Below are 23,184 nucleotides of genomic sequence, written 5' to 3'. Positions count from 1 at the left end.
AAAAAATTTAAAACAACTTAAAAATTTGCGTAACCCTTTTTTGAAGCCCCAGAAAAGTTTCCAAAGTTTTTGATGAAAGTTTCAGTCCTTGTTTGGTTGCACTTGTCGTTCGTCTCCACCTAAACATGCTCAAGTGCTCAGAAAATACCCAAATATACAAGAAAAAACTGGAGTATCATGTGAGCATAAGACAAATACAATCAATATTATGATCGCAATCACAGACACGCTTCAAAACAATACTTAAAATACTTTATTCTTTGCATTACTGGTGTTCGGTACCTGATGGCACACAGGCAAAGACACAAACTCAGACTTGTGATTTGGTGATTATGGCTCAAGTTTCCTGAACTCGGCTTTGTCTGCTGGAAAAATGTCATGCATAAAAGACCAAAGTTGCATTGTTCTCAAATTGCATTGCAGGTTGCAACATCATTGTACAATTTTGTGGTGCAGAAACCCCCCGAAAAACAGTCGTCCGTGGCTGATTGGCCCTGCAGGTCTTCTTTACCTCAGTGTTCGCTACCATACTTCATAGTTTAGCGTGTGTACAGTGTCTGCAGTGTAAACATAGGCACTCTTGTTGTAACTGGCCTTTTATTCGGGGGCCTTTAGAAGAGCTTGGATAACTTAAGGCCTGTACACATGGCACCGTGGCCCACATGGCTTTTCAAGCACTTGGCCAGTCACCATTAAAATGCATCTCAAAAAGACAGAAACAGTTTAAATATTATTTTAGGGACACAGTAATCGAGCTGGATTAGATTACGCAAAGGGTTGCAAAAAAAACCACTTCGTAAATCCCTGTAACAGAAGGTAGACAGAATAAAATACTTGATGCTTTGCGGGTTAATAACGAGACTAACGGTGTGAAGCCACGCTAGAGGCCCCGTGAAGACAGGAAACTAAAACTTGTGGGGACAAAAAAAAAAGTAATGTCTGTCTGAGTGGTGCAAAAGTGAAGGTCAAGGGTCGTCAATTTAGCTTCTCTCAAATCTTTGTCTCCAATATTTCAATTTATTTGCTTCCTTAGCAACAGTTGCTACCACTCTGATGTCCGTGCTTTAAATACACTTTTTTTTAACTTTATACAAAGCCAGGCTAGCTGTTTCCTCTTGCTTACAGTCTTTATGCTAAGCTAGGCTAATAATAGCCTCCTAGATCGAGCTTCATAGTTACAAGTTCAGTTTGTAGGATGTAGGAACATAATATAATCTTCGTAATTAAGTTTTTATTAGTGCATATAATCACCTATAATGTTCAGTTGGTTGTAATCTGCCACCTCACCACTAGATGCCACTAAATTCTACACACAGATCCTTTAAATAAATAGTGCAGAACCTCTACATATAATTAAAGGTACATTACATTTAAGTCAAACATTTTAACAAAGTGCTGATTAAGGCTTTCATCGCCAGATAAATCTGTGTATATTTCACAGTAAACAGAGTTTTTAAATGTGGTGTCTGGTGAGACAAACAGCTAACTTACGTTTTAGCCCCCATGCTAACTAATCACGTGGCTTTTCCAGACTTTCCAAATGTTATCGAACCAAAATCGAGTCGCTTCCTGTTGGTCGTGACACTCAAAATACCGTATTCACCATTTTACAGCTGTAGCAGTAGCATAGGAGGTAGGGGGGCGGAGCCTGTGACGTAACAACGGTGTCGACAGGGTTTTTGTAATTACTCTCTCTGGCAGACAAAAGTCCTTCAGGTTTAATGTACGACTGGAGCGGAATCAACCGTCTCATCTACTGATGGAGAGCAAATAAGTGTACATCCCATAAATGTCAGAGTTTTCCTTTTGAAGAACAACCCTTGAATGCTGTATGAAAGTTGGAAGTGCTGTAAAAGTTAAATACTGGTCCGTCCTTTAACTTCAAAGCACTGATGACCCGGATGGGAAATTACTGTTTTTTTACAAGTTTAACTAAAAAACTGAAGTGTTGAAACGGAGGAATGTCTAGTCTGACATCTGTATTAAATATCAATCAATCCGACTGACGTCCAGATATTTAACTCCAGTCCAGAAGTGTAAAACCAACAGACCGGTTGGTGTTAGCGTCTCTAGACTCAAACCGCTAGCGTGGCTAAAAAAACAACAACAACCCAGCAAGCATTTAATTATTGCACATATAATCTCCATTTTACTTCTAGCTTCGCAGTCAAAAGACAATTGATTGATTGACGTCCTGGCCTGTGAGCTCAAAGTGTGCATCCACGGACATGGCACGTACAGAAGAAGTAATAAACAATCGTTTATAAAACACAAGAGGGTACAAAATTAAAAAGAGTCGGTTCTGTGAATGTGCTGAGGGCTTTTCTTTTTTTTAGGTAGAAGTGTATTTACACACCTTTCTCAGGCTCGTCAGTCTTTTAGCCTGAGAAATGAAGTGTTCCTCATTTTTTTGGTTCCCATGCAGTGTGTGTGTCCTCTTTCATTTGACCGATCATCCATCCGGAGCGTTTCCTCCTCCCTCCACCTCGTGTCCTGTCACACCTCCGTGTTTGGAAAGTACCCCGTCGTGAGGGCGGATTCCTTCTTTATTTTTTCGTGGTCTCCTGACCAGCTGCTGCCGAAGATCTCCGTCCTCCGTGTCCTCCTCCTCTCTTTCTATACCTCTATGGTCTTGAAATATATCCTGGCGTATATCGTGTCCAGCTGGCTGTGCAGGGCGTGGAACGAGGGTCTCTTGGAGGGCTCGGCGGCCCAGCAGTCCATCATGATGCGGTAAATGTTCTGCGGACAGCGGGTCGGACAGGGCAGCCGGAACCCGGACGAGAGCAGGTCCAGCACTTCCTTGTTGCTTTTCCCTGAAGGAGAGGAACAGAAAATGAAAAGTAATCAGCTCATTTTTGTAACTTTTCTTTTTCAGGCACAAAAAGGAAGCGAATGTCCGACTGCAGATCCAAAAAGAATTGATGCAACATCTTAACTTTTAAAGGTAAAATCAACATCACTCCCCCAACGTAATTCAGTCCAGATGTTCTTTAAAGCACTCGATATGATCACTCATTGATTAAAAAGTAATGATAAGACAGCTGAGATTCAACACTTTTATTATTGTAAACCTTGAAAAGACCAAAAGCAACATCTCACAATAGTGATACTCACTTAATCTTTGTTGAACTCTGCTTCGAGCCCACTGGTTCCCACCGAAGACATAAATCACACGTATGTGTCGTTTAATTTGACAGACTGGATATAAAAGAGTTCGTAGCTTCAGGTCTGTAAAGTGGTTCAGATCCAGAAGTATCTTCAGCTGCAATACCAGCGAGTGCCACTAGAGGTCGTCTCCAAAAAGCCTCCGGCTCCATAGACTCCCATTCAACTTCTCTCATCAAATCCAAAGTGAATAAAATGTGTCCATCAGTTATCTCGGTGTTGTTAGCTAAAGTCACTCCTTCTTATTAGTTTTCTGGAGGTCCATCTGAAAATAATCCCTCATTCATTAGAAAAGAAGATTCAAGAAGACCTGGTTTTGGGGGCGTGTCTGTTTGATTGACAGGTCTGTGCACCACCAGACAGGTTACAGCTATCGGTGGGCGGGACGCAGTATCGTTATGGTTTCCAATCAGATCAGTCAGATCCACCACTATTCAGCCTTTGTTTCTTTTTAAAGAAATGCAAACAACAAGAAGGTTTTAGCTCTTCTCTCAGTACGTTTCCATTTGGTCTGAAAACACATTTATTCCTGCTGCTTTTTATGGGAATTTTTGACAGCGAGTAAAATATCATAACTGTCCACATTTGGTTAACAGATGGTAATTAAAACTTTTATGATGCAGCTCTGTGAACAAACAGTTCAGTTCTTCTCTAAACTCTTCTGACTTTACAACACAGTGAACTGAGAAGGGTGGAACAACACCGGAACTCTTTCACACCCACAACCTCAGGATGTACCCGAGTCAGCGCTGCATACCTTCAATACCTTCCCATTGATTAACAAACAGATGAGCACACAGTCGCAGAAAATAGAAATATTCGTTGCTATACCTTCATAAGGCATTTTGCCGCGTGACATCATCTCGTACAGCAGCACCCCGAACGACCACACGTCCGATTTTACGGAGAAGCGTTGGTAAATCGCCGCCTCGGGAGCCGTCCACCGTACCGGGATCTTGGTGCTGCGGCTGGCTGTGTACACGCTGTCCTGGAGAGACGGATGGAGGTGAAGGTGAAGGGTTAAACACAACGGTTAATCCACCAAGTGTCCACAAATTAGGTCTTTTATGCAAACAACAACAACAAAAATGGCCTCCAGAGAAGCCTCATGGTGAATGAAAATGTCCTTAACGGTCTAAAATGATCAAAATAAACAAGAAGCGTACAGATTTGCGTAATGTTATGAAAGGTTGTATGCATCAGAAAAACAATATTCAGTTCCTTTAGGAAGTCGCAGTTTGGATTAATTCATCCAAATTGAACAAATCTCAGCAGTATTTGCAGGAGGTTCAAATTTCTATGGTTTATCTGCATTAAAAACTGCTGAATGTATTATCTGCATAAACTTTTCTAAATAAAACAATAAAAATAACTCAACTTATTTAGAGTCAGCGAACCACGGCAGAAAAAAAAACATGCAAAACAGGAAGTGACGGGAAGTTTATGGGAAATGTGGTGGTACTGTGTGAGTTAGGCTGCCAATCATCATACTGCCCTTCGTCAGTCTGATCATACAGCAGGTTTCATATTTACATTACTTTATAGCCTTATAGTTGGAAGCAGTGGCAGCAGCACAATCAGCTCTAGTGAATAATGTGCCGAAGATTGAAGAAGGCATGCTGGGAAATGGTACGCACCACGGCCAATCACAATGTTTATGGTTTTACATGGTTTAAATTATGAGTGTTTCATTTATTCACAGTAAAAATTATTGTCTCAGAAGTATTTATGATAATGTTTAAATATTGTCTCTTCCTAACTCAAACAGCCTCTTCATAAATCAAATATTCAGGCTTTTGTTTTTGCTCATAAACAAGTAAATCATGCAGATGTGAGTGCAGCAGCTGTTTTTTCTACGATGCTGAACAAACAGAAGGACATTTACATAAAGTATACGAGTGTTAACGGACAGAAAGCAGAATATACATAAAAGAAAATAGACCAAAAAAAAAATGCTTCTAGAAAACAACAACTAAAAACTCTCCTGCGTGTATATTTTGTTTTTAACACACACACAGACACACACACACACACACACACACACACACACACACACACACACACACACACACACACACACACACACACACACACACACACACACACACACACACACACACACACACACACACACACACACACACACACACACCCCCGCCTCACCTTGATGATGCGAGCCAGTCCAAAGTCGGCCACCTTGCAGACCAGATCGTCTCCCACCAGGATGTTCCTGGCAGCCAGGTCCCGGTGGACGATGTTCCTGTCCTCCAGGTAGGCCATGCCCTCCGCAATCTGACTGCCCATGTAGATGAGGTGAGCCGACGTCAGCACCTGGCCTTCAGCGGCTGAGAGACACACACACACACACACACACACACACACACACACACACACACACACACACACACACACACACACACACACACACACACACACACACACACACACACACACACACACACAGAGTCACTCAGCTATGCTCATTACATAAGTGATGCCTTCAGAAGTCACGCCTCGGGCTTATTCATGAAGTAATGTGACACCGTGAAGGAACTCGGCATGTTTTTGCTGTATTAAAATTTGCAGTAGATTTTTAAATCTTTTGTTTTGATTATACAAAAGAAATGTTTTTTTTTTTTTTTTTTAGGATAATTTAAGCTAAATTTCATGCCAATTGTTTCGTGTCTGTTTTTAACATTTTTGGATCATGTAAATAGATTCTGGTTCATTTTAACGTGTTTCTCATTCGAATACGAGTCTCGTAAAAGACTGAAGGTTTCTACACCACGGTAGAAGAGTAATTGAGGGACGTTTCATTTTCCTGCTCTGATTGTAAATAATGACTTTTAACTGCTCGCTAAGGACGTGATTTTCAGGTGAAAGCTGTTCTGCTCCGGTTGTTCTTTACACACCAGATCATCACAGCAGATCCAGTTCTGCTCGGAAACAGCGATTACTGACTCTTCTGTTTCCTCCTCAGCCTGTGGAGACTTTCAGTGAAACACAGCAGACGTGTCAGCAGAACCAAAATAAAAGAGCTTAATTCTGTGCAGAAAGCAGATAAATACAGTAATGACATGCACCAAGAACTAAAAAAAACATCCGCTGGCATGAGGAACATGTGAGTCGACCCCTCACTAAGACGTGGCTGTGATTAAAGCCCTTTTGTAAAATGTCAGAACAATATTCCTGCCAGGACGCAGATTATAATTCCATTTGCTTTGGATTTGAAGGAGGAAGAGATTTAACGTCACTTGGCCTAAATACCGTTTCAAAGGGCTTTCCAAAAAAAACAAATTGAAGGAAAGGGCTGAAATTCTCCAACCGAGGATGCAGGTAGAGTAACCGGCTTCTGGAAACCTCTCGGCACATTAAAGCAGCCGCTCAGAAACAGGAAATGAATCCCAACAAAATGCTTTCTGTCGGCGAGGAATTGATGTCACCGATTTACCGCAAGATCTCTGATCTCATTGATGGATTCCAGTATTACAGAAAGAAATTCAACTTAAATTGGTCACAAAATAAAGTTTACAATGATTTGTGGGTTATTTTTGGGTTCTCACAAATACCTTTTTTTCAGTCTACACTCAAAGCAGTTTGAACATGTAAACAATGTTTACAAATGCACACAACATTATCTGAATAAACAATTGCTTGAAGCAGTATTTATCTTTTACTTAAGTAAAAGTACTATTACTCATTGAAAAATATACTGAATTACAAGAAGTCTGCATCAAAAATCTTACTGAAGTAAAAGTACACAAGTGCCGTCAGCAAAATGTACTTAAATTATTAAAAGCAAACAAATCAATTATGCAAAATGTCCCACTTTAGAGTGTTTTTATATTCATCAGATGTAAATTAAGCAGAATTTGAATGTTGTTATTAAAGAGCTGATTGTAACACATGATACTGTTAAAGAGTCAATCTGTGTATATCAATATACATATAGAAACTAATTATATATTTTAGGTAGAAAATCTTCATCTGAAAAGTAACTAAAGCTGTTGAGTAAATGTAGAAGATTGGGAATTTACAGTAGCAGAAAAATGGACATAATCGAGTACCAGAAGGGCAGAATTGTACTTAATTACATAACTTGAGTAAACGTACTGCGTTACGTTCCACCACTGAATAATTATTTATGTTCTACAAACTGATTTTGAACTTAAACTTCACAGATCTGATCGTTTTGGCTTTCAAAAAGCTTCCTGTTTGTACAAATGTTGTTTCATATTTATTTTACAGGTTGTTCGATGTGTATTTACGGATGTTTGTGGATGTTTGAGACTCTTCGTGTCGCCACAAATACACAAATACACAAATACACAAATACATGCTGTTTGAAGTGCTGCTGGGAAACTGGGACAGGAAACACTTCTGACAGACTGACTTGTTGTTTTCTTGGTGTTTGTGTGTCGACTGGAAAACACATCGTGCACAAAGCTTTGTAAATCTGATTTTCAGTTGGTAGATCAGAGATCGTGAGTGTTTTCAGTGTAACTTCTCTCCAGACTTCGAGCTTCATCGTGTCTGAACACTCACAGGCGAGGTAGGACTTCAGGCTTCCTTTGCTCATGAGCTCGGTCACGATGTAGACCGGCTCTCCTCGGGAGCACATGGCCAGCAGCTGGATGAGCTTCGGGTGATGGAGGCTCTTCAGCGCCTGGACCTCCTTCACAAACTCGTCCTGCTTCGTGTCCTCTGGAGGAGGAAGAAGAGGAGAAACAGAAATATCTCTTATTTCATCGTCGTGGTTCTATTCATCTTTGTTTTTGCTTACGTGTCGTTCATTTGACTTTGCATCCATCTTTATAAACACTCTTTTTGATATGCTAAATCTGCCAAGCGCAACTGAATTGTGGCAGAGCCCCCCCCCCCCCCCCCCCGCACAGTTCATTAATCCACCGCAGCGCAGAGCCCAACCCTCTCAAACCTGCTGCAATAATTCAGTAATGTGAGCCTGAATCAGTGTGAATGGATAGAGTCTGACGGTTCAGGTTGTAAATTACAAACGGAGTTTTTCAGACATTAACAAACATGAAATACAACGTTCATTTCTGACAGCTGGAGTCATGCTCTGAGGCCGCAGAAGCTCCGCCCACTACCAGGTGTTCAGGGAGGCGTGTCTCTACCTTGTTTGAGCATCTTTATGGCCACGTTCTTGTTCTCCGTCGTCCACAGGGCCTCCCACACCTGTCCAAAGTGTCCCTCTCCCAGTTTCTTGTGGAGTTTGAACTCCTCCCGCGGCCTCTCCCACGGCTCCATGTCGAACAGCTCCCGCTGCACAAACACAACACGCTGAGTACCGACGACTTCCACATTTCTAAAAACAAAAGCAGGCCAAAATAAATTCTGCAGCGACACGAGCGACCGAGCAGCTCAACAGCAGCACAGTTGTGTTTACACATTTTGTAAAGCTGGCATTTTAAATATTGTATGACTCAGCAGTTTTAAAATAACTCCTCAGACTACACAGTAAAAAGATGCTGAGACACAGAAAGAAGCTCGACTGTGAGAATATCAGAGTTGAAGCCGAAACTGCTGAGTTGCAGAATTTGCGTGATGCTGGTATGTTTGTTGATGAATTGTTCTCCTGCAGGAAAAACAGCTGGAAACACTACTGAGTCTCTCTTTTTTTTTTTAATTAAAACAAAGTACATCTTTAATTTGGGTTCAAAATGAGTAAAATATAAAGATTTTAAATTATAATTCTTGGCACGTTCCCAAAACACTCGGTTTTCTGGCGTGATGGAAAGAAAATAAAGAAATAAAAACAAATGTTTATTATGTTCATTTTTCTCTGCAAAATGTTACATTTTCCCTTTTAGATAAATCTTTTGTAATTTATAACCTTTGAGCATCATGTTGAAATAACCAAACATTCAGTTCTTCATCTGTTTGTCACATTAAAATATGTTTTTTACATTCACAAATATTCTTAATGTTGGTTTTCCTCTCAGGTTTGATGACATGATTTCCCTTCAGACGACGTATCAACACTTCAGCAGCAAAGTGTGTAAGTTTAAGATAAATGAGTGAATGAGTGAATGAATGGATGAGTGAATGAATGAATGATTGAATGAATGAATGATTTAATGAATGAATGATTGAATGAATCAATGATTGATTGAATGAATGAATGATTGAATGATTTAATGATTGAATGAATGATTGAATTAATTATTGAATGAATGATTGAATGAATGATTGAATGATTTAATGAATGAATGAATGATTTAATGAATGAATGAATGATTGAACGATTGAATGAATGAATGATTTAATGAATGAATGAATGATTGAATGATTTAATTAATTAATTAATGATTGAATGAATGATTGAATGAATGAATGAATTAATGATTGAATGATTGAATGAATGAACGATTGAATAAACGATCTAATTAATTATTGAATGAATGAATGATTGAATGAATGATTGAATGATTGAACGATTGAATGCATGATTGAATTAATTATTGAATGAATGAATGATTAAATGATTGAATGAATGATTGAATTATTTAATGAATGAATGAATGATTTAATTAATGATTGAACGATTGAATGAATGAATGATTTAATGATTGAATGATTTAATGATTGAATGAATGATTGAACGATTGAATGAATGATTGAATTAATTATTGAATGAATGATTGAATTATTTAATGAATGAATGAATGATTTAATGAATGAATGAATGATTGAACGATTGAATGAATGAATGATTTAATGAATGAATGAATGATTGAATGATTTAATTAATTAATTAATGATTGAATGAATGATTGAATGAATGAATGAATTCATTAATGATTGAATGAATGAATGATTGATTGAATGAATGAACGATTGAATAAACGATTGAATTAATTATTGAATGAATGAATGATTGAATGATTGAATGCATGATTGAATTAATTATTGAATGAATGAATGATTAAATGAATGATTGAATTATTTAATGAATGAATGAATGATTTAATGAATGAATGAATGATTGAACGATTGAATGAATGAATGATTTAATGAATGAATGAATGATTGAATGAATTAATTAATGATTGAATGAATGATTGAATGAATGAATGAATTAATGAATGATTGAATGAATGATTGATTGAATGAATGAACGATTGAATAAACGATTAAATTAATTATTGAATGAATGAATGAATGATTGAATGAATGAATGATTGATTGAATGAATGAACGATTGAATAAATGATTGAATTAATTATTGAATGAATGAATGATTTAATGATTGAATGAATGATTGAATGATTGAATGAATGAATGAATGAATGATTGAATGAATGATTTAATGAATGATTGATTGAATGATTTAATGATTGAATGAATAAATGAATGATTGAATGATTGAATGAATGAATGATTGAATTAATTAATTAATGAATGAACGATTGAATGAATGAATGATTGAATCATTTAATGAATGAAAGAATGATTGAATGATTTAATGAATGAAAAAAAATGATTGAATGATTGAATGAATGAATGATTTAATGAATGAATGAATGATTGAATGAATGAATGAATGATTTAATGAATGATTGATTGAATGATTTAATGATTGAATGAATGAATGAATGAATGATTGAATGATTTAATGAATGAATGAATGAATGATTGAATGAATGATTGAATGAACGAATGAATGAATGAGTGAATGAATGAACAATTGAATGAATGATTGAATGAATTTAAATGGACAACAGATCAGTTTAAATAAATGTCACATGAATTCAGTAATTTTATGACAAATTTATTGCCATCAACAATCAGGTGCCACAAAACATTTCCTTCGAATGATCAAAGTCAAACAATCAATGAAATGTTGATCAATAAATTAAATAACTATTAGGTAAAAAATTTAAACGAATACGAAACAACAAATCATTGTGATTTAATATTAAAAAAAGAATTTGAAGTGTTGATCAGGTGACACATAAAACAACGTGTTGCTCAACTTTATCAACACAGAAAAGTTACCAGACTAAAGATTTAAGTACATTTTCCAAAACAAACTGAAATTAAAAAAAAAGGACAAATAAATTGAAATCAGGGACGTTTGGTTTCATCTTTTTGCTGCATTTCAGTCAGTAACTTCAAACAGATTTGAGCTTTTCAGCATCTTTTAATCAAAATAAATGAGGCACGTTTCAAAGGATGGAAACAAAAGCAGTTTGTTTTATTAATCCTCGACTCTATTACGCATGAAATAACCTCACTGATAGTTTTCAGTGACAAATCGAACCACTTGGACTTTCAACAGTTTATCACTTTTGACAGTTTATTATAACATCAGAATTAATCTGATTTTTAGAGACAAAAATCAAACAAAGGAATCAGAACAACAAATGAAATCCTGCTTTATCAACTGTTCCTCTACGGAAACAAGAACCTCGTTCTGAGTCGATCAAAAAAGGATTAAAAGTATGAAGTTAGTTTTAATGACGGAACATTTAGTTTGTTGAAGCTTTAACGCTTGCAGGTGTCTCATCTTTTAAAAACAGATTTATCTCCTTAGTTTAAGACCTCAAACATCCGACTGAGTCCAGAGACACTGCAGCAAAGAAGCAATGAGATATATATATATATACACGTATATATAAATGATGAGAAAAACGTTTTGTTAAAAGTATTGATTTAAAGTCTATAATAAGCATTTTGGCAGCTTTGACGTGTACAGCTGATTTGTGCAGCTGATTGCTGATTGTTTGAAATATAAACCAAAAATCACAGATTTTAATACTTTAACATTTTTTTAAATCACATCAACTCATGAAGCTGCAGCAGAATCATAAAGTTCAAATAACACACATGAAAAATAAATCAGAACAATTCGTAGATTGATTCAGGTTTAAACATTAAATATTAAAATCTATAAAAACTATAAAACTGCTTTGAATTAAAAGAAAATGACACTGAAATGATGAAGAAAAATATTTTAAATAAATTTGAGGGTTCAGATCTGGATTTAAGATTCAGGTTAGGATGAGGTTTAAGTCTGGGTTAAGGACAAGGTTACGTCCTCATAAAGATAGAACGACCTGTGTGTGTGTGTGTGTGTGTGTGTGTGTGTGTGTGTGTGTGTGTGTGTGTGTGTGTGTGTGTGTGTGTGTGTGTGTGTGTGTGTGTGTGTGTGTGTGTGTGTGTGTGTGTGTGTGTGTGTGTGTGTTTTCTGCATTCACCAACGAGGACAAAGAATCAGAGGACGTCCCCGACAGCTCAGATCATGTTAAAGCGGTTTGTTATTCAACGCCGGCACCTGATTTTATTTGTTTCATACCGATACTTTTATTTCTTCCTTTTTTGAAATATTAATGTGACAGGTGTGGATTATTTTCCGGTAAACACTGCGAAGCAGGAAATGTTTTTGGCTGCTTGTGGAGAATCAGAATCAGAATCAGAATCAGAATCAGAATCAGAATCAGAATCAGAATCAGGCCTCTGAAATGTTTTAGACTTTTCAAAATAAAACGCGCTACAGTACGATTAAAAACTGAACTAATAATAATAAGCAGGTCACGTGATCGTACTCTAAAAAACGCTCCAAATATCTGATTGTGTTTAATTACTCTCTAAACATGTTTGTCTGCCAGCTGCTCCGTTTGTGAACGTGAAAGCGTTACGACTCATGAAGACAGATGAATTGTTTCCGAATGAACAAAAGCTGCTGGAATCGAGGAGACGCTGAAACATTCGGGGATTCGACGTTTGACTCGGCGTGATTAGCGTCGGGGGGGAAGTGCTGCTGAGAGTCGTGACTGCTGTTGACGAAGATCCACTTCAGTCAGCTGGGCGCCATTTTTAGCTCACGTAACGTTAAGGAGGGGAAAGAAAGTGAAGAATTCAAGTATCTCTGAAGATAATTATCAGGCACTTCATGTCTTAAAGTGACACGCTGTTACCATGGAAACAAGCCAGTGAGCCAGAGAACTTTTGAATGACTGTTGGAGCGTCAACGTCAAATAATCAAAGATCTTTTGCTCTGTTTTTTAATTTTTATTTATAATCTATAACCTGCGTTCTTTACAACAAAGAGGTTTTATGAAAAGAATGTAAGACTTTACAAGATGAATTATATGTTGATGCGACTGCTTTCAGGGACGTGACGGCTGCCAACTGTGTGTCTGTTGTACTTCTATCTTTGTGAGGACCAATTTGATTTTTTTAAAACTTTAAGGCTATTTTGTTTTAAAGTTCCACCTGAATAAAAAAACAAAAACAAAACTAAATTGAACAACTGGGAGACCAAAATATATTTATGCAATTTGGAACGACATGTTATAGTAAGACATTTTTTATAATATTTTATGACATGAAAAATGTCATACTGGTGTCGCAATTTTGGATGACATGTTATAGTAAGAAATTTTTCATCAAAACTGTAAATTAGAGTTTAAATAACAGTTTAATGACAATAAGTCAGTGCTCTTTAACGCTCTTTAAAGCTCTTTAACGCTCTTTAACGCTCTTTAAAGCTCTTTAAAGCTCTTTAAAGTCTCGACTGCAGCTCTGCAAAATTGAATGCGACAGTAACAGTCAGCGTCATGTCAGCGTGTCCTCACAAGGATAGAAATAAAAACCCAACCCCACTTGTTCAGCGTCCTACCTGCTGGGCGCAGGGTTCCTCCAGCAGAACCCCGAGGCTGCGAGGGTTCTTCTGGTAGTACGAGATCAGCTCTCCCAGCGTGGCGAAGGAGATCTTATCCGACACGAAGTACGCTCCGATGGAGGAGCGCTGGATCCTGAAGTGGTACACTTTCCCCTCACTCCGGGCTGGAAGGACGAGAGACGGCAGTTATTTCTACACAGAAACCATTTCCACCCACGGCCGAACTCAACACCGCAATCATGTTCGAGATGTCGAAGAGTTCTTGTGTGTTAAAATGTGATCGTTTCACCATCAAAGACGGACAAAGATGCATTTTCTCTGTTAGATGGTGATTTTGTGCAAAAAAATAAATAAAACTGAACATGCAGAGAACCAGTAGAAGGAGAAACATTATTCCATCTAATTGCAGCTGATTAAACATTATTTGGGTGCTTTGATGCTCAAAATATGTTAAAATTGAAACTTGACAACATCTGTCAAATGATTTTTGCACATATAGATTAGATGCAGTACACGTGGAGTTCAAAAGCATTTCATCATCTCATCTAATAGAAAAATATCAAGATATCTGCGTGTTTGTGTCCATTTCATGTAATTCAGACGCGGATGCGATGAATTTCTGCAAAGACTCAACACGTCCATAAAAACATGGACGTGAGAAAATGTAACAAATGTAAATGTGCAATGAAGCCTTCACACTCAGTCCTGATGATGCATATTTCAGGAGGACGAGCACAGTGAAAGTTGACCGCCTATAACTGCAGCACTTCCCCCGAGACCTGAAGGACCTTGAAGAATGGGAGAGAGGAGGAGGAGGAGGAGGAGGAGGAGCAACGGAGAGGATGGAGGACAGACGGATGAAGAGGAAAAGAGTCACCGAAGGAGAAACAGCTGAGAGCTTGTTCAAGGAAAAAGTGCTGAAGTGGCTTTAAAAATGTAGGTTAGTGTGACTGAACACGCTGGACTCTGAATGTTTACACACTTTGAGCTTGAAATAAACCGTTGAAATCAGCTGGTCCTTCTGGGTCCTTCTGGGTCCTTCTGGGTCCTTCTGGGTCCTTCTGGGTCCTTCTGGGTCCTTCTGGGTCCTTCTGGGTCCCGGCCCGGTGACCGGTTCCCCTTTAGACCATCTGTTCACGTCTCTCTTCTCACTCATCCTTCTCATATACTTTGACTTTTTTTATGCAATTTTGGACGACATGGTTTCACCCTCGTATGTTTGTGTTCTTGATCTCTTCCACTGATCTTCACAAACAGACTAAGAGTCCCACTGCTGTCTGTCTGTCTGTCTGTCTCTGTCTGTCTCTGTCTGTCTGTCTGTCTGTCTGTCTCTGTCTGTCTGTCTGTCTGTCTGTCTGTCTCTGTCTGTCTGTCTGTCTGTCTGTCTGTCTGTCTGTCTGTCTGTCTGTCTGTCTGTCTGTCTGTCTGTCTGTCTGTCTCTGTCTGTCTGTCTGTCTGTCTGTCTGTCTGTCTGTCTGTCTGTCTCTGTCTGTCTGTCTGTCTGTCTCTGTCTGTCTGTCTGTCTGTCTGTCTGTCTCTGTCTGTCTGTCTGTCTGTCTGTCTCTGTCTGTCTGTCTCTGTCTGTCTGTCTGTCTCTGTCTGTCTCTGCTGTTCTATTAACTCATAAAAATCAGCTCAATTGCAGTTACACATTTTATTAATACGATTATGAATCAATAATTGTAAAGTCGATCCACCAAACGCAGTAACTCTGGACTGTTGTCTCTAAATCCAAAACAAACATCATTTTTAACAGCAGTATTGCAGCTGGATGTCCAACATGGCTGCCGGAGGACGGTTTCACCTCTCAGAGCAGACGGAGGAAATCAAACACGGGGAGATTAAGACCTTGAGAGACAGAAGGGCAGTAGAGACGGGAGGAGGTGATGGATGGAGGACAGGACAGGACAGGGCAGGGTGGATGACGGGTGGAGGAGGAGGAGGAGGAGGAGGAGGAGGAGGAGGAGGAGGAGGAGGAGGAGGAGGAGGAGGAGGAGGAATGATCGAGTGGCTGAGAGAGCTGAACACTCGCAAACGACTGCAGAAAAGATCTTCAGTCGTCTCCATTCAGTCTCATGTTCACGTCCACAAAGTCTCTGTCTTTCTCTGGTCTGTCTCTGTCTCTGGTCTGTTTCTGTCTGTCTGTCTGTCTCTGTTTGTCTGTCTGTCTATCTGTCTCTCAGTAGGAAGCTCAGCTTTCTGCAAAAGGATCATTTATCATAAAATGTGATTCATGTATTTATTAACAGTTAATAAAATGTCCGTTTAGGTAAAAATGTTTTGGTAATAATAAGGTTGTTTGTTTCTGTTCAATAATGATGCAGCAGTCAAAATGAATTAAAGGTCCCGTCTTGTATAAATTCATATTTTTATTTCCTTTTCTATTATAAAGCAGGTTTAGTTTCTATATAAATCCTGTGAAATTGTCAAAATACTTTCACAGTACTCAGCCACTGTGCCGTTTGGACTCCCTTCAGTTTGTGATGTCACAAACTTACACTGATGTCATATCTCCGCCCTCAGCACGGCCCGCTGTCCTAACCTTTATGTGCAGAAAGAGGCTGAAGGAAGAAGATGTAAAAATATACTAAGACAGTTTTTGGGTTATTAAAACTGCCAAAATATCTTCTTATGGATCAAGACTGCAAATAAAACACCAGAAAAGTGAAATATGGGACCTTTAAAATGTTAAAAAAGCAAAGTGTCGGATTAGAGGACGATTTGTCAACAATCGGGGAACACAAAAGTTTTCTTACTTATGATTTACAACTGAAATAAAACTAAAGGATTAGTAAAACGATTTATTAACTAATTATAAAGTCATTAATTACAGGTTATTAAAATGTATTAATGTTTTCATATATTTAACTCCTCCTCCTCCTCCTCTTCCTCCTCCTGATGTATTAACATGAGTAAAGCAGATCTTCTACATACAAAGAATAACTGACATGAAAATGGAAGTTTGAATTCTGGTTTCATGAAAGAAATCAAGAAGACAAAATAAGAGCAAAGTGGGAAGAAATCAGGGCGGAAAGGAGACGTGTGAAAAGTAAAAGGTCAGAGGTCACCTACCAGAGATGGTGTACTCGTCGCTGTGACTCTCACTGATGCGAACCAGGAAGGAGCCATCTTTGTTTTGGGACGCCAGCAGCAGCTTCTCGGCTTTCACACGGTTTATGTTCCCGTAGTACCACCTGGACGGAGACGGACACGGACACGGAGACAGAGACGGAGGGACGAGAGGATGAACAGTCACATGACACAACGAGTGGATGATTGAATGAAGAAGAATGAGTTAAAAAGCACAAGTACAAATAAACAAACTACGAACTGACAGTCGGAGCGTGAAAAGAGAAACATTCAGTTTGAAGAGTCAAAGTGTCGAACGCGACGCGGAACGTCGACGGGAGAATTCTGTAGAAGTGATGAGACGGTTGTCGAGTCACGGTGTGTCCGAGTCACGGTGTGTCCGAGTCACGGTGTGTCCGAGTCACGGTTGTTGAGTCACGGTGTGTCCGAGTCACTGTGTGTCCGAGTCACTGTGTGTCCGAGTCACTGTGTGTCCGAGTCACTGTGTGTTCGAGTCACGGTTGTTGAGTCACGGTGTGTCCGAGTCACGGTGTGTCCGAGTCACTGTGTGTCCGAGTCACCGGTGTCACTGTGTGTCCGAGTCACTGTGTGTGTCACGAGTCACGGTGTGTCCGAGTCACTGTGTGTCCGAGTCACGGTGTGTCCGAGTCACGGTGTGTCCGAGTCACTGTGTGTGTCACGGTTGTTGAGTCACGAGTCACGGTGTGTCCGAGTCACGGTGTGTCCGAGTCACTGTCACACGGTGTGTCCGAGTCACGGTGTGTCCGAGTCACTGTGGTGTGTCCGAGTCACGGTGTGTCCGAGTCACTGTGTGAGTCACGAGTCACGGTGTGTCCGAGTCACTGTGTGTCGAGTCACGGTGTGTCACGGTGTGTCCGAGTCACTGTGTGTCCGAGTCACGGTTGTTGAGTCACGGTGTGTCCGAGTCACTGTGTGTCCGAGTCACGGTGTGTCCGAGTCACGGTGTGTCCGAGTCACTGTGTGTTGAGTCACGGTGTGTCCGAGTCACTGTGTGTGAGTCACTGTGTGTTGAGTCACGGTGTGTCACGTGTGTCCGAGTCACGGTGTGTGTGTGTCCGAGTCACGGTGTGTCACGGTGTGTCGAGTCACGGTGTGTCCGAGTCACTGTGTGTTCGAGTCACGGTTGTTGAGTCACGGTGTGTCCGAGTCACTGTGTGTCCGAGTCACTGTGTGTCCGAGTCACTGTGTGTTCGAGTCACGGTTGTTGAGTCACGGTGTGTCCGAGTCACGGTGTGTCCGAGTCACTGTGTGTCCGAGTCACGGTTGTTGAGTCACGGTGTGTCCGAGTCACGGTGTGTCCGAGTCACGGTGTGTCCGAGTCACGGTGTGTCCGAGTCACTGTGTGTCCGAGTCACGGTGTGTCCGAGTCACTGTGTGTCCGAGTCACTGTGTGTTCGAGTCACGGTTGTTGAGTCACGGTGTGTCCGAGTCACTGTGTGTCCGAGTCACGGTTGTTGAGTCACGGTGTGTCCGAGTCACGGTGTGTCCGAGTCACTGTGTGTCCGAGTCACGGTGTGTCCGAGTCACTGTGTGTCCGAGTCACTGTGTGTGAGTCACTGTGTTCACGGTGTGTCCGAGTCACTGTGTGTTCGAGTCACGGTTGTTGAGTCACGGTGTGTGTCCGAGTCACGGTTGTCGAGTCACTGTTGTTGAGTCACGGTGTGTCCGAGTCACTGTGTGTCCGAGTCACGGTGTGTTCGAGTCACTGTTGTTGAGTCACGGTGTGTTCGAGTCACGGTTGTTGAGTCACGGTGTGTCCGAGTCACGGTGTGTTCGAGTCCCGCCTGTTTGCTCAGACATCTGATACCGGCCGTGTTTACTGTAAGTCTTTTGGGAGTGTCACAGAAACCAACGACAAACAGGACGAGAGTCTGAGCGACGTTAAAACAGACCGTCGGAGAACGAGACCGAGCTGACGAGAACAAACAAATGTTCCAGAAAAAAACATGTTTAACGAATAAAACAACGACACGATACAGGAGGGAAAGTAGCTGATGATTAAACGGCTCGTTTAATCATCTTTTCAGTGATATTCTCCAGTTCTGGTTTCTCCACTGGAAGGATTTCACTCCTTTCTGCTGTTTTTATATCATTTTAAATGTCATATTTTTTATTTTATTTTGCCCCTTAGACAATAAAAGTTCCATTTCAATGCGACATGTTGGGCTCTGTGAAATTATAACAAGTATTTTGTCACCCTTTTACAGAGAAAATAATGAATAGTTAATGAAAAACAAATCTAAATGATTTTTAGATTGTATAACTGATTAGTGGAATATTATGAGGCTTCATCAAAGGTGAAAATTACAGATTAAAACTTGGTTTTAAAGTCCCATTTTACGACACTTACTCAGTAAATTAACACCAGAATCTCTTCCCAGACCATAAAAAGATATTCATGTAGAAACAACTTCTGCTTTTTATCTATTTATAAATGTATTGCACTTTACTGCCTGTTCCTGTCACATCATGTATTTTTTATGATTTTAACCAGGATTTGTCTGTTTTCATTTCTCTTGCAGGTCTCTGAACGTTCAGCTGAAGTTTACAATCAGATAAACTGTTTTATGTTTGGATTTCTATAAGAGGTTTTTTTAGGTGTTAAAGATGAACTTCTTTCACTGTCTGAAATGATGCAGGTGGAAGTCTAACAGCGAAAACATTCACTCTCAAGGAGCATAGAAATGTCCCGCTGCCCTCAAACACACCGCTGAAACTGAAGAAGAGACGCCTGCATGATGTTCAGACATCAGAACAATAAAAACATAACTGATTATCTATAATCATGTTGAAGATCATTGATACCGCCGGAAACGTCACAAACCATTTGAACCTAAAAGCTTTTCGCTCGACACACGTAGAAATACATGAAAATCATATTCAGCAACTGTGCCGTTTGGACTTCCTGAAGTTTGTGATGTCACAAACTCAGACTGACGTCACATGTGACCAGACTTTAATGTGGGAGAAAAACAGCGAGCTGTCAATCTGTCACAGAGCCAGCAGGATACAGGAACAAAGACAAGCTGTGATTGGCTTCATAAAAGTGTGAACCAATCAGAAAAGAGGCTCATTGATATGAATGCAGACAGGAAACAGGTTGGTGGAGCTGCAGAGAAGCTCAAAAGAGGAAATGTAAACCGACTGAGATGGTTTTAAAATGATTATTTCCCGTAATGCAGATAACATCCCATAACTATATTATTTCTGTGAGTTTCTAAATGAAAGTGAGATGAAATAAATGTTTAGTTTCACGGAGCTGAAGTGAAAACTGGACTTTAACGAGCTGCTTCGCTTAGTGACTTAAGATGAGTCAAAAGATGTCAATTAAATCCTTAAAATGTGTCCTGAATGCATCAAAGCTGCTCCAGAAGCAGCAGAAGTTCTTGTTAAGAACAACAGCAGAGTTTTTATGAGACAACTGGAGGTTTCATCTTTGGATTTGCTATAAAAAATTTAAAAAAAGGCTGAAACTTGTGTCGTCACGTTGTAACATCCTGAATGAATCTGAGGTCGTTGTCGTCCTGAGGTGCGACACAATCAGCCTGCGGCGACCCTCCTCCTGTCGGCCGGTCGGGTCAGCAGCACCGACACCGACGGCCGAGTGAAGCTCGGAGAGGGAGCCGTGCTGAAACATGACGACTCCCCGCAGGCCGGATGAATAATGGAGGACGTGCAGCTGCACGGCGCCGCCACATTTAGCTCCTCCGGATTTTAAAGACACCAGGATGCTGCTGCCAACATTTACCGACCTCACAGAGCTGCTGAGGGATTCATCGATCAGCTGATCAACAGATGGACGCTATTCAAGTTACTCTACAACCAGAAACTTCACCAGTTCCCTCTGGAGGGTTTTTAAGTTTCTGTAAACTGAATATTTTCACAAAAAACAACAAGCCGCCTGAAAATGTCAATTTGAGCTTTGTGAAATTATGATGGGCTTCATATTCTGATTTATGGACCAAAATGACAGATTAATCAATAATAGATCAAACTATATGCAGCTCTATTTATTATTTTAAGCCTAAACTGACATCTTCAAACATGTTTTGTCTGACAAACCGTCCAGTTTAATACTATCGGCTGAAAAACTGGGATTTATTTGCTTGATTATTAAAATATTTGCCAGTTAGTTTCACTATTGAGCGACTCGAGTATAAAAAACAAAAGATATATACATATATATACAAAAACAGATTTTCTTTGGGGCTATTTTGCTTCATTTACAACTTCAACAATGAATGAATTGATTAAATCGACCGATTATTTCTGGACTTGTTTGAGAAAACTGAACTTTCACTGCAAGAAAATGATTAAAAATAACTGTCAAAGACAAAATGAGTCACATCGAGTCATTTAAGATCATTTATCCGAAGATTATTTTGTCTTTAAAGTGTCAAAAAAACCATGAAAAATGCCCACATGTTTAAATGTCTCCCAACACAAAGACATTCAGCTTATTGTCACGTAACACTAAGGAAAGGATTTTATAAATGTGTGAATGAGACAACGCTCGTACGAGGTTGTCCATCTCATGAACGAACTGTGATCAGATAACTATGAAGAGATATTTCCAAATTGGAAGCAGAGAATTTTACTTTGAAAAACTACCAATTCAATCAGCTATCAAACAAAACTCAGACATATTCCTTCATCAATCAATAACAATCAGCTGATCATCTCTACACAGCTGGAGGCGGTGGAATTGAACCATTTTAAAAAGTCAGAATCAAAATATTTGCCAGTTTGATTGATTACCTGACTCAGAAAATGAACCTCAGTCTGTCACTTTTTTAAGGAGTCATATAAAACTAAAGCAGGTGATGATGTAAGAGGTCAGTTCAGAGTGACATCATCACCAGCAGCAGGTCAAACCTCCACAAACTTCCTCCAAATATAGAAATCTCCACATATTTAATTGATTCCCTGCAACTTTCTGTCAGTCTGTGAACACGTGAAGGAAACATCAACAGAACCAGCACATTAAAGTCCAGTTCACACACCAGCACCACACGGATCAGGTGACACGTCAGTACCAAAGGAAAGCAGAACATCTGAGGGCAGAGTTCTGGTTCTGGACTCACTTGTGTTTGGCGAACTCGTCCTGCAGCAGAGCCACGTAGTTGGCCGGGATGAGTCCGGACTCCAGCGACCCGGTGAGCTTCTTGGCCAGCACGTACTCCCCGCGCTTCTCGATCACCGACAGCTTGTCGCCCTCCTTCACCGTCAGCTCGTCGTCGCTGCGGGCCTCGAAGTCGAAGAGCGCCGCGTACAGCTGCACCGGCCGCTTCTTGGGCGACGGCACGCGGATGTCCCCGGACACGGTGCGGATCTCGGTCACCTGCGCCGCCGGGTTGGCGATGACATGGTTGTGGTTGGGGACGTTCGGGTAGCGGAAGTCGGGCCATATCCAGTTCCAGAGCCGGCTACAGCACGGCATGCAGGAGCGGCAGCAACTCTCCATCCCGGGACATGAAGGAGCGGCGGCGGCTTTATCTTCTTTATTCTAACAGCGATCAGTGCGACGCGCTTCAGCGGCTATCGGTCCGCAGAAAAACGGCCTCTCACAGCCCGCGGTCACCAGAAGCTCCGTCCTCCGGGTTACCGTCCGTCCTCTGGCTGCACACATACTGCACCGCCAGCAGTAGATTAGCCGGAGGAACCCGTTTTTTCTGTTGAGATCGTGGATCTTAGCTCCGCGCCTGCAGTGCGCACGGTGGCTGCGGGAATGCGGAAACGGGAATGGAGGCCATCCAAGTCGGATCGGTTCCCTGCGAGGACTCGGCGTCGTGACCCGACATGAACTGAGACCGAGAGACCATGGCTCCCCGCCAAGAAAGGTTCATCCCCCGTAATCTGGATGGAATTGATTATTTTTTGTGCAGGTTTTTAACGTTCAGGTGTGAAACGGTCCGGTGGGGGGAGGAGGAGGAGGAGGAGGAGGCGGAGGAGGAGGCGGAGGGAGGTGAAGGTGAGGCGGCGGAGCAGTGCGTAAAAAGTTTGGGTTTGGCGCTCGGAACACTTCCTGCCGCTCAGACACCTGCTGATGGGAGGAGGAGACCTGTGTGTGTGTGTGTGTGTGTGTGTGTGTGTGTGTGTGTGTGTGTGTGTGTGTGTGTGTGTGTGTGTGTGTGTGTGTGTGTGTGTGTGTGTGTGTGTGTGTGTGTGTGTGTGTGTGTGTGTGTGTGTCGTCAATAAAGGTCATTTTTCTTGAGTAAATGATGGATTTGTTTTTCTTTAAACAATCTTTTCTTTCA

At 40.6% G+C, this 23,184-nt stretch overlaps 1 protein-coding gene across 2 annotated transcripts; it reads right to left on the bottom strand.

The window, feature by feature from the left end:
- Positions 1 to 236: 236 nt before the first annotated feature.
- srms (src-related kinase lacking C-terminal regulatory tyrosine and N-terminal myristylation sites) lies at positions 237 to 22,939 on the bottom strand. Of its 2 annotated transcripts, XM_069717399.1 has the most exons (9): positions 22,012 to 22,939; positions 18,820 to 18,839; positions 16,889 to 17,010; positions 13,814 to 13,980; positions 8,304 to 8,451; positions 7,714 to 7,872; positions 5,332 to 5,513; positions 4,000 to 4,156; positions 237 to 2,816 (listed from the first exon to the last, which is right to left on the bottom strand). In XM_069717399.1, the coding sequence occupies exons 1-9, from the start codon at positions 22,333 to 22,335 to the stop codon at positions 2,617 to 2,619; spliced, it is 1,479 nt and encodes a 492-aa protein (XP_069573500.1). In that variant the 5' UTR covers positions 22,336 to 22,939; the 3' UTR covers positions 237 to 2,616. The 2 variants fall into 2 exon arrangements, with proteins under 2 accessions (XP_069573500.1, XP_069573499.1); XM_069717398.1 differs by lacking the exon at positions 18,820 to 18,839.
- Positions 22,940 to 23,184: the final 245 nt, after the last annotated feature.

The sequence above is a fragment of the Brachyistius frenatus genome, unplaced genomic scaffold (genome assembly GCF_029030835.1).
Source record: "Brachyistius frenatus isolate BFR_SWC_R1_liver_20210118 unplaced genomic scaffold, ASM2903083v1 Contig_174, whole genome shotgun sequence".
Classification (NCBI taxonomy): Eukaryota; Metazoa; Chordata; class Actinopteri; family Embiotocidae; genus Brachyistius; species Brachyistius frenatus.
Note: the sequence above shows the minus strand (reverse complement) of the source record. Positions and strands in the feature narration are given on the sequence as shown.

What these genes read in the sequence shown, in the direction of transcription:
- srms (XM_069717398.1), bottom strand. Translation starts at nt 22,391, where the DNA reads ATGGAGAGTTGCTGCCGCTCCTGCATGCCGTGCTGTAGCCGGCTCTGG. An exon ending in GACGAGTTCGCCAAACACAA is followed by an intron (nt 17,011 to 22,011) that starts GTGAGTCCAGAA and finishes GTCTCCGTCCAG; the next exon opens with GTGGTACTACGGGAACATAA. An exon ending in CGGCAAAATGCCTTATGAAG is followed by an intron (nt 2,817 to 3,999) that starts GTATAGCAACGA and finishes CCTCTCCTTCAG; the next exon opens with GGAAAAGCAACAAGGAAGTG.